The following is an 11,390-nucleotide window of genomic DNA, read 5'->3' as shown; positions in this document are numbered from 1 at the left end:
CGGCGGCACCACAGGGCCGCTTCTGCATTCGGCATCAGCAGACGGCGCCTCGCGTCACCGCGAGTCCCGAGCGCCCGGCTGCGACTCCAGCCCGGTCTACGCTGACGAGAAATCGGCGCTCAACGTCAAAACCTTGGACAAGTGCTCTATATTTGAAGTTTCGTTTTGCGCTCCTGCTAACACTGGCACAAGCAGGTTCGGAGATGTGGGTGGCTCTGAAAAGAGCCTTTGTAATTAATGGTTGAGTCGAGGCTTCACTTGGAGCTCGTGTACTTGGTGACGGCCTTGGTGCCCTCCGACACGGCGTGCTTGGCCAGCTCGCCGGGGAGCAGCAGTTGCACTGCGGTCTGGATCTCCCGAGAGGTGATGGTGGAGCGCTTGTTGTAGTGCGCCAAGCGGGACGCCTCCGAAGTGATGCGCTCGAAGATGTCGTTGACGAACGAGTTCATGATGTTCATGGCCATGGACGAGATGCCGGTATCGGGGTGCACCTGCTTCATCACCTTGTAGATGTAAATTGCATAGCTCTCCTTCCTGCGGTGGCGTCGCTTCTTGCCATCCTTGCGCGTAGCCTTGGTCACGGCTTTTTTGGAGCCCTTCTTGGGGGCAGGAACCTTTGCCGGCCCAGCGCTCTTTGATGCGGGAGGATCAGGCATGTCGACGCGTACAGCTGCGGCACGTCAGAAAGGACGAGAACGAGTGTACCTGTTGTACGCGCGTTGATCTCCATTTATCGGATGCGAGATGCAAATCAGAGGATCGTAGTGCGCGGCGCTGCGGAGTGGCTTTTTTAGTACCATCCCGCTCCATCAGCCTCCAATGAGAAACGCGGACGCGATGTTCACTTTAATATCGTTATTTTTTTAGTGCAAAAAAGACCTGTGAATAACACAATGTAATGTACAAACATGTATATTATAGCATCATGATATATAACGACTTATTGTTGGTAGCCTAGCTGATTCGAGAATATAGAGTTTATTGATAACATTGAGGTAATTTATATTTTAGTTTTTGATTGGTTCACTATATAGTACTGTGAATAGATCAGATGTTTAGGCCTTGACTTCAACATAGCCATTTCTGTGACCAGTCACTAGCTAATCACTCAGTTATTTCAATGCTAAATTCGCCTAGTTATTTCAATGCTAAATTCTCCTGTTTGATTTGTACTAAGTGCCTCGGTGAATGTGTATGCTCTGACTTTAACATAGCTATTTCGGTGACCAGTTACAAGCAAATCACTCAGCTATTTCAATGCTAAATTCTATGCTAATTCCTTTGTCAAGGAGTGCCTCTGCGGATGTGTATGCTTTAACTTAGCTATTTCAATGCTAAATTCTATGCAAATTCCTTTGTCAAGGGGTGCCTCTGCGGATGTGTATGCTTTAACTTTTAACATAGCCATTTCTGTGACCAGTCACAAGCCAATCACTCAGCCATTTCAATGCTAAATTATATGCTAATTCCTTTGTCAAGGCGCTTTGTTTCCTCTCACACAGCTTAAAGGTCTTGATATGAACGTGGCTTTTTCACTCCAGCGCTGTCCTACCAGACAGTCTCGTCCCTTCACCTGATGAAGGCCGCTTGTGTTGTGGCCGAAACGTCGTGAGAATATTATTGTGTTATTTTATTTTATCAATTTATTATTTTATTCTCATTCTACGTGACTTTACCGAAAGAACCAAAGAAGATGGACACATCCTATGAATGAAACAATGCGATACACGTACTTAATAGGTTCAAGTTTTAAGCATGATAGAGTTAACCGTAAACAAATTCAGCGGCAAGCTGATTCCGCCACTATCAATGTATTATTTATTATAATCATCATTTGAGGGACCCTCATTGGTTATAAGAAATCATTGTGATAGCCTTGAGCTCATGATTGATATCCCACGCGCCTATACGGTGTATATATATATTCATTTAACCGCCTCTTCGGGCAATGCCTAGAAATATAAGTGTGTGAATAACTCAGTCTATTAGTTTGCAAAATGCGAACGTATTTTCAGCTTGAGCTTTAAATAGCGTTTAATAGTTCATGTATTTCACCGAAATCAGCCGTTTACTGTACATTATGTAGACATGGTTCCACAACGCTTAAATACAACACGGACTTGTGATATTGCAAAATATGAGCAGAGGGGTATAGAAAATGAACTTGGTCGCTTAAGCCTTGCGACTCGTGATAGCCGTGACTGGCAAACGAAGGTCGCCGTAACAGGCATGCGGACTTTAAAGGACACACAAGTTAGCATTTTCATGCGAAAGTGGTGGCTCTGAAAAGAGCCTTTGTGTTGTGCTTTGAGGGCCGAGCTGGGCGATCAAGCACACTCGCCACGAATGCGGCGGGCGAGCTGAATGTTCTTGGGCATGATGGTGACGCGCTTGGCTTGGATGGCGCACAGGTTGGTGTCCTCGAAGAGCGCAACAAGGTATGTGGTGCCGCCGCAGCGGAGCCGCTCCAGCGGAACCGCGCCCACTACCGCGGCGCCATCACCTATGCCGCGGATTTCCCGCCACTCTCCCGGGGCCGGTGCCTTCTCAGACGTCCGCGTTTTGGCCCCTGCACAGTCGTGAGGCCGCTGCAGCAGGGCCACTCTGCCGAGGTCGTGCCCACCGCTGCAAAGCCGCCACCGGGGAATGTCGACGCCGACGCTGCGTACCCTCACCCCCACCCTCCCCCCCCACACACGAACGTACACACGCCCCACGTAGAGCCAGGAGGTAGGATAAAAAGGAGGGGGATCGGGGTAGCAAGGGGGTTCTACTGGTTCAAGATGATCGCGGTCCTGGGAGCAGGAGAGTCAGCCATCCGAGACGACCGTGAGACATACTCCAGCATCGGCAGGCTCGTCGCCTCAATCCCTCACAGCGGTCAGTACATCGGGGAGAAGCAAGTACGAGTGAGAGAGGCGTAAGTTCAGCCGTTTTACATCCAGGATAGAGAGCGGGGCGAGCGGTAGGGGAAATCGACTCGTAGACCTTCGAGGGATAGGTTAGCGTCCACTGACCATACCATCACAGGTAAATAAAATTCGCTAGTGGGGGGAAAAAACAACTGTGTTGCGTGGTCTTTTGGGAGTGTGAAGTGGAGGGCAGTGTGCGCTGGGTGTCTACGTGTATGCGCGGCTGTGCACCTCGAGACGAAGCGTAGGGTGTTTACGTGCCCGCACGATTGGCCACCACAGTGCTTAGCGATCGCGTACCTGGGTGGCGGTGCCGCGGTCACGCACGCCCACACGGGTCTGGTCGCGAGATAGCGAGTTAGAGCGCCGAGCGTTCGCGTATTCGCGCGACTGTTTGAGCGGGACCTTTAACTCAGAGCCAAGCGAGCGTCCCCAATCAGCGGCGCGCGCACGGCAGAAACCCCGCCCGCCCGTCCCCCGGCTCCAACCCCTTCGTGTGCGATTGGTCTAGTTACGGACAGAGGGTAGGGGCGTGTTTGTTATTGTCGGCACACGTGGAGCGCGGGTGGGAGGGAAACACGCGCCGCGCCTGTTTGTTTACGGGCGGGACGGAGATTTATTGGCGAGCGCGCTTACAGCCCCACCCCGCCTTTGCACAGTGTAACGCATCGCAAGCGCGGAGCGTACGAGCCGCTAATTAAACTATGCAAACGCGGTCTACATCCCAGGCAGAGGTACAGGGGGGCGAGACGTTAGGGGTCGTTAGTCTGGACCTGACGGAGCAGCCGGGGGGTAGCGGTGTGAGTGGAACGGGGGAGTCGGTGGGCAGCGACCCCGACAATTCAGTGATGGCGGGGGACGGGAGCCCCCACAGAGTGGCGTCAGAAGCGGTACGAACCCCCGCGTTACCCCACGCGAAAATAAAGCATGGATGGGCGGGCAGCCGATTTTGTGGAAGCCCTACCCGCAAGTGTGCAGACACAGCTAGAGGAGCTGATTCGCCGACTTGTTCTGCGTTTCGGTACGCGCGATGAGGAGGAGGCAAAAGCGGCCTTAGAGGCACGCCGTCGCCAACCCGGCGAGGACCTACGCGATTATGCCAAGGATGTGCGTGAGCTAACAAGGATCGCACGCCCGGGGAACACAACGGAAGCGATTGAGGAGCTGGCCGCAGAGAAAATCCAGCAATACTTAACGCGCACGGCGTGGTGGCAGCCAGACGTGAACTGTACGCGCCTCCCCTTTAACGCCCTTGTCGAGCGCGCGCGCAAATGTGAAAGAATTTCTAGCGAACGCGCACAGCTCCGAGGACTGGGACGGGAGCGCACCATCGCAAGTCTGTCCACCGAGGAGGAAGAGGAGGAACAGGAGCTCGCCAGGACGGTAAGGGGTCGGGAAAGGGAGCCTCCGGTATCCCGCGAGACCACCCCGGGATGGGTAGCGGGGATACAGGCGGGCATCGGGGGGATCGACAACAAGGTAACCCAAGTGGGTGAGAGAGTAACCCAAGTGGGTGAGAGAGTAACCCACGTGGACAACAAGGTAACCCAAGTACGGGAACATATGACTACGCTGCAGACTACGGTAGAGACGGTTCAGACCGAGTTGGGAGGGCTGGCCGGGAGGGTAGCCCGTCTAGAGGCGGAGTCTGGGCAGCGGCGTACGTGAGGGGAAAGAGGGAGCAGGCGGGGAGGCTCCTACGGGGCCGCCGCCCTTCCCCGAGCATGCTACCTGTGCGACCAGCGAGGGCACCTGGTGAGGGACTGTCCCCAGATAGCCCGCGCTAGAAAGGCGCCAGGGTTAAACGCCAACGCCCCCTAGAGAGTGGACCACCTAGGGGTGTAATCAACAAGGTCCCGAAACAAAACGCGATAATAATAATGGTAAGCAAGTGACACCCACACAGGTCCCGGCCACAACACCCAAGGACGCGGTGAGGACGGGCGACTGGCTACGGGAGCTGGTGGCAGGAATCACGGGGGCCACGTCACTGGTGGAAGGACAGGTGAATGGGCAGCGCACCCGGATCCTACTGGACACGGGGGCCGTAGCCTCACTCGTGAGCGCCGCGCACAGCAGCGTGCTCGGGGTTGACGTGAGCCGCCTGCAGGCCCCGGATTGCGCGCTGCACACAGCGAGCGGAGTCGGGATGGGGTTGCTGGGAAGAATCTCCCTCGAGGTCCGTCTCGGAAACCAGGTGTGCACCCAGGAATTCTACGTCTCGAGTGTGTTGTGCCACGAGTGTATCGCAGGTACGGACCTCCTGGAAAAGCTGGGGCTCAACGTGCAGCCCCGCCAGCGATGCGCCACCGTGGAGGGCAGCAGGGAGCGGATCCCGTTCCTGGGACCCGAGCCGAATCGCCCTCGCTTCGCACCCATGGCCGCTACGCTGGTATCAGCCGTCACCATCGGGCCACTCGCCGAGATGCTGGTGCCAGTGGCAACCCCCTCCGCCGACCCGCACACCGACCATCGGGCGAGGTAATGCTAACTCCTCACCCAGAGTTGGCAGCGCGGTACGGAGAAATAGGGTCAGCCACGCTGGTAAACGCAGATGGGGGCCGACTGTTCATGCGGGTGTTTAACCCACACAGTACCCCGGCGATGCTACGACGACGCAACGCAGTAGCCACCATACACCCCCTGCATGCGCACCACTCTAACGACTCGGTGTTTGCACTCTGGGCAGAAGACCCTGGCCACTCCGGGGACAACCAGCATCTGGCCTGGCGGGTCGGCCCAACCCCCCGGGCCGAGATCGCTCCCCTACATGATGCGTTACATGTGCCTTGGGCAGATTTACCTAGGGGGGAGGCCGATCAGCTGTGCGGGTTGTTACGGGAGTACGCCGACGTGTTCAGTGAGCACGATTCAGATGTAGGCCGAACAGACCTTGTTTAGCACCAAATTGACACAGGTGCAGCCCGACCGATCAAACTCCCCGCATACCGGGTGGGCGCGCCCGAACGGGCCCAGATCAAGGAGGCAGTCGCAGACATGCTACGCGATAACATAATTCAGCCCTCGCCGAGCCCTAGTCTGCCCCAGTGGTACTAGTGATGAAAAAAGACGGGTCGACCCGATTCTGCGTTGATTACCGAAAATTGAACGCCGTCACCCTCGGCGACGCCTTCCCCATACCGCGCATCGACGACACCTTTGACAGCCTCGCACTAGCACGGTACTTTTCCACCCTCGATCTGGCGTCCAGGTACTGGCAGGTGGAGATGGCGGAGGAGGATCGGCCGAAAACCGCGTTCACCACCCCGATGGGGCTGTTCGAGTTTCGAGTGCTGCCGTTCGGACTCACTAATGCGCCCGCGACGTTCCAGCGGTTGATGGAGTTGGTAATGCGGGGCTTACAGTGGGAACAGTGCCTGATTTACCTGGACGACGTGATAGTGTTCAGCAGATCTCTGTCCGAGCACTGGTCCAGGTTGCGAGAGGTGTTCCAGCGCCTACGAGCCGCCCATCTCAAGCTCAAGCCGCGTAAGTGCTACATTGCGCAGCGAGAGGTAGGGTACCTCGGGCACCGAGTCAGCGAGGCGGGGGTGCGCACCGATCCGGAAAAGGTGCGCACCGTAGTGGAATGGCCACGGCCCAGGAATCTAACGGAGATCAGGTCATTCTTGGGACTCGCCACCTATTATCGTCGATTTGTTAAGGGATTCAGCGAGATTGCACGCCCCCTCACCCAACTCACCTCCCCTAAGAACCCCTATCGATGGACGGAGGCCTGCCAAACGGCCTTCACCACCCTCAAAGACCACCTCACCCACACCCCTACCCTCGCCTTCCCCGATTTCACCATGGATTTTATCTTAGACACCGATGCCTGCAGCAGCGGGCTGGGCGCAGTGCTGTCACAGGTGCAGGGGGGGACGGAGCGGGTCATCGCATATGCCAGTCGAACCCTGAGTGGGGCTGAGCTGAATTATTGCGTGACCCGTCAAGAACTGTATGCCGTGGTCTTCGCGTGTAGACAGTTCCGACCGTATTTGTATGGCAGGAAATGTCGGGTACGCACTGACCATTATGCCCTGCAGTTTCTCCTTACATTCAAGGAACCGCGGCGGCAGATGGACGGTGGTTGGCGCAGCTGCAGGAGTACAACCTGCAAATAGAGTACCGAGCTGGGCACACGCACGCAAACGCGGACGCCCTGTCGAGGCGGCCCGCGGTGGGCACCGAGACGGGGGCGGAGGAGGCTTGCCCGTGCTTCACGGGGGGCCGTTGCCGGCAGGTGGTGGACCCCCAGGGACGCACCGAGACTAACCCTCCCCCGGTGAGAGACAGTGCGGTATGTGCCACAGAGACCCCGGTAGGAAGAACCAGGGGCCCGGAGGACCACTCGGCGGACACGGAGCCCTCACCAGGGGGCCCGACGGGTCGCTCAACCCCACCCAATCGGATCCAGGAGGACGTCGGCTGTGCCTTCCCGAGCCTGGACGACGAGCAGCTGAGGCGGATCAAGCTGCGGGATCCAGATCTAGCGGCGGTAGAGGCGGCCCTACGGGAGAAAGAGGACACCCTGCCAGGGCCCTGGAGTGGTTTGTATGCCTGATTGTGCGTGCAGAACGGGGTGGTACGGGAGCTAACCGAAGCCGGCCAGCCAGGGTGCATCTGCGTCCCCGCCCAGATGCGACCACAGCTGCTGAGATTAGTGCACGACCACCCGCTCGGGGGCCATGACGGAGAACGGCGCACTCGTGAAACCCTGCGCCGCCAGTATCTCTGGCCCAAGTTGGCACAAGACGTGGCCGCCTGGGTGCAGGGCTGCTGCGCGTGTCAGCAATGTGGGCCAAAACCGGCGCGATACCAGGTACCCCTGAGGCCGTTCCGCGTCAGCCGGACGAACCAGTTGGTCCGGATCGACCTGCAGGGGCCATTCCCGCGATCCCACCGGGGCAACCGATATATTCTTGTAGCGGTGGAATACTTCACACGCTATCCCGTAGCGGTAGCCATCCCTGATAAGACAGCCCTCGTAGTGGCCCGAGCGTTCGTGGAACACTACGTACTGAAGCACGGGATCCCCAAACGAGTCATTACTGACCAGGGTAGTGAGTTCGAGGCAGAACTATTCCAGGCACTTAGCCGGGAGTTCGGGATCCAGAAGGACCGAACTACGGCGTATCACCCCCAGGCAAATGGGATGGTAGAGAGAATGAACCAGACCCTAGCGGGGAAGCTTAAACGCATGGCGGCCGCGAATCAACGGGACTGGGACGAACACCTCCCCTATGCGCTGTTCGCCTACGCCACCACAGTACACACCTCCACGGGACAGACCCCGTTCCTAATGATGTTTGGTCGCGAGTCTCGCCTGCCTACAGATCTGCTGTTCGGTGTCCCTCCGCCGCAACGGGAGGAAGGGAGCCGCCCCGTGGAGCACCTGATGGGGACCCTGCAAGAAGCTAGGGTCCGTGCCTACTTGCAAGGCGAGACAGCACACCGGCGGCAGGAGCGGGGCGCCCAACCCTGGATGGAGCCCCCCTTCTACTCGGCGCGCTCTGAGGTATGGCTGCACACCCCTCGCGTCGGGGCTGGGCAGGTGGGGAAGCTAACCACATACTGGCGGGGGCCCTGGACGGTGGGGCGACAGATCTCCCCCTGGACGGTACTGATTCAGGGGGGGGAGAGGGGCCGGGAGATGGTGGTTAATGTTCGGCGACTAAAACCGTGGAGGGCGGCCCCAGCGAGGGAGAACCCCGCCTTTCAAAGAGCCCAAAATTCCGGGGTCCCCACACCCCCGATACCCGGGGGCCTCGCAGAGTATATGGGCCCCACGGGGTCCCGGGCCCCAGGGGGTCCCGGCCCAAGCCAGGAGGGACGAGGACGGCGCCCCCTGAACCCTACCGCCCCCGAGTTTGTCTCCAAGCCTGCAGGTACCCAGGGCCGGAGGGAACCATTGGAGTGGAGAAGGAGACCGCCGCCGGAACCCCAAGAGACGGAGCCACCACCGTCGAGACCAGCCACGAGAGCCGGGCGAGTCCCGCGGACCCCGCGGCGCTACCTTGTAGGGGCAACCCAGGCGAGGTGCTCCAGTCAACCCGGGACGGGGACTGGCACCTCGGGGGGCTGTGTGGTGCCTCCGCAGCGGAGCCGCTCCAGCGGAACCGCGCCCACTACCGCGGCGCCATCACCTATGCCGCGGATTTCCCGCCACTCTCCCGGGGCCGGTGCCTTCTCACCACCCCCCCCCCCCCCACACACGAACGTACACACGCCCCACGTAGAACCAGGAGGGGAGGTCACCCGGCTGATAGGTTTTTGTCCAAATGTCCCTAGTGGGATCGAACTTCATGGTTTCTTGCGGCCGGGAAATTGGGCGATCTTCCCCCCTGTAGCTGACATGCACTGCGGCGCCGCGACCTGATATTAAAGTTGCATGGTCGCGGCAAGGGCCATCGAACCACCGCGAGTGGAGTCTCACATATGCACGGGTCAGTGGACTGGTAGCGGGAGAACAGAAAGCGGATGTCGGTGAGATCACTGCGGCGACGTCATCTGAGCTGGGATCCGGACATCGAAAGGGCGGGAGAATCCGAGCCCCTGATTGGACGGGAGGCCAAGGGTCGGAAAGAGCAAAAATTCCTTTGTTGTAGGTAGGATAAAAAGGAGGGCGATCGGGGTAGCAAGGGGGTTCTTCTGGTTCAAGATCATCGCGGTCCCGGGAGCAGGAGAGTCAGCCATCCGAGACGTCCGTGAGACGTACTCCAGCATCGGCAGGCTCGTCGCCTCTATCCATCACAGCGGTCAGTACATCGGGGAGAAGTAAGTACGAGTGAGAGAGGCGTAAGTTCAGCCGTTTTACATCCAGGATAGAGAGCGGGGCGAGCGGTAGGGGAAATCGACTCGTAGACCTCCGAGGGATAGGTTAGCGTCCACTGACCATACCATCACAGGTAAATAAAATTCGCTAGTGGGGGGAAAAAAACAACTGTGTTGCATGGTCTTTTGGGAGTGTGAAGTGGAGGGCAGTGTGCGCTGGGTGTCTACGTGTATGCGCGACTGTGCACCTCGAGACGAAGCGTGGGGTGTTTACGTGCCCGCACGATTGGCCAACATAGTGCTTAGCGATCGCGTACCTGGGTGGCGGTGCCGCGGTCACGCACCAGTACACGGGTCTGGTCGCGAGATAGCGAGTTAGAGCGCCGAGCGTGCGCGTATTCGCGCGACTGTTTGAGCGGGACCTTTAACTCAGAGCCAAGCGAGCGTCCCCAATCAGCGGCGCGTGCACGGCAGAAACCCCGCCCGCCCGTCCCCCGGCTCCAACCCCTTCGTGTGCGATTGGTCTGGTTACGGACAGAGGATAGGGGCGTGTTTGTTATTGTCGGCACACGTGGATCGCGGGTGGGAGGGAAACACGCGCCGCGCCTGTTTGTTTACGGGCGGGACGGAGATTTACTGGCGAGCGCGCTTACAGCCCCACCCCGCCTTTGCACAGTGTAACGCATCGCAAGCGCGGAGCGTACGAGCCGCTAATTAAACTATGCAAACGCGGTCTACATCCCAGGCAGAAGTACATGGGGGCGAGACGTTAGGGGTCGTTAGTCTGGACCTGACGGAGCAGCCGGGGGGTAGCGGTGTGAGTGGAACGGAGGAGTCGGTGGGCAGCGGCCCCGACAATTCAGTGATGGCGGGGGACGGTAGCCCCCACAGGTACGCTTCGCTGGCCTCCTGCAGAGCCATGACAGCGGAGCTCTGGAAGCGCAGGTCGGTCTTGAAGTCCTGCGCGATCTCCCTGACGAGGCGCTGGAAGGGCAGTTTGCGGATGAGCAACTCAGTGGACTTTTGGTAACGGCGGATCTCGCGCAAAGCGACGGTGCCGGGCCTGTAGCGGTGAGGCTTCTTGACGCCGCCCGTGGCCGGAGCGCTCTTTCGGGCTGCCTTTGTGGCGAGCTGCTTGCGTGGAGCCTTGCCCTCCGTGGACTTACGAGCCGTCTGCTTGGTGCGAGCCATGGCTTAGTGAGAGCAAAGATATTCTCACAGGCGGGGAGAAGGCGGCTTATGTAGCGCAGAGTGCGCGCTCACTGGTCAGCGGAGTCGTGACGTGCGAAGGGGCGCGTGCTGGTTGGTTGGCAGCGTGCACTGATCTCGAGTCGTGAACTCCTCTTCTTAATCAACAAAATGTGCATAGTTTGTATCATTTCAGAATGCCGCATCACAATACAGTAGTACCTTTGAAAGCCGTTGAGGTCTTTAACGAATTTTCTTTTCTCAAGCAAAAACCTTTCTGAAAACAACTTTACAGTGCTCTACATCAATCTAAATGAAGTGAAGAAACTGCACTTTATTGGAAACAATAATACACAAAAATGCCGGAAAGAGGTGATCACAAGGATATATATCTATTCTCTCGGCATTGAAATGATCATCAGTTATACTTCACGAGTCATCCATGCTAGGCGATCACTTTTATATATACGTGCAAAATGTTAGTTCGTGCCCGAAAATACATTTAAACTAGGTTGG

The 11,390-nt window shown here is 57.9% G+C and overlaps 2 protein-coding genes across 2 annotated transcripts; both read right to left on the bottom strand.

Moving 5' to 3' along the window:
- Positions 1-227: 227 nt before the first annotated feature.
- Positions 228-712, bottom strand: LOC142929396 (histone H2B type 3-B-like). Its single transcript, XM_076070815.1, has one exon. The coding sequence runs from the start codon at positions 654-656 to the stop codon at positions 255-257; it is 402 nt and encodes a 133-aa protein (XP_075926930.1). The 5' UTR covers positions 657-712; the 3' UTR covers positions 228-254.
- A 1,615-nt stretch (positions 713-2,327) lies between these two features.
- Positions 2,328-10,877, bottom strand: LOC142929592 (histone H3-like). Its single transcript, XM_076071176.1, has 2 exons — positions 10,458-10,877; positions 2,328-2,420 (listed from the first exon to the last, which is right to left on the bottom strand). Exons 1-2 carry the CDS (start codon positions 10,875-10,877, stop codon positions 2,328-2,330), a joined length of 513 nt encoding a protein of 170 aa, XP_075927291.1.
- Between the last annotated feature and the right edge of the window lie 513 nt (positions 10,878-11,390).

The sequence above is a fragment of the Petromyzon marinus genome, chromosome 31 (genome assembly GCF_048934315.1).
Source record: "Petromyzon marinus isolate PM22_M1 ecotype Great Lakes invasive population chromosome 31, UKy_Petmar_22M1.pri1.0, whole genome shotgun sequence".
Lineage (NCBI taxonomy): Eukaryota > Metazoa > Chordata > Hyperoartia > Petromyzontiformes > Petromyzontidae > Petromyzon > Petromyzon marinus.
This window is presented reverse-complemented; position numbering and strand designations above follow the sequence as displayed.

What these genes read in the sequence shown, in the direction of transcription:
- LOC142929396 (XM_076070815.1), bottom strand. Translation starts at nt 656, where the DNA reads ATGCCTGATCCTCCCGCATCAAAGAGCGCTGGGCCGGCAAAGGTTCCT.
- LOC142929592 (XM_076071176.1), bottom strand. Translation starts at nt 10,877, where the DNA reads ATGGCTCGCACCAAGCAGACGGCTCGTAAGTCCACGGAGGGCAAGGCT. An exon ending in GGTCCAGACTAACGACCCCT is followed by an intron (nt 2,421 to 10,457) that starts AACGTCTCGCCC and finishes GCGCTCTTCGAG; the next exon opens with GACACCAACCTGTGCGCCAT.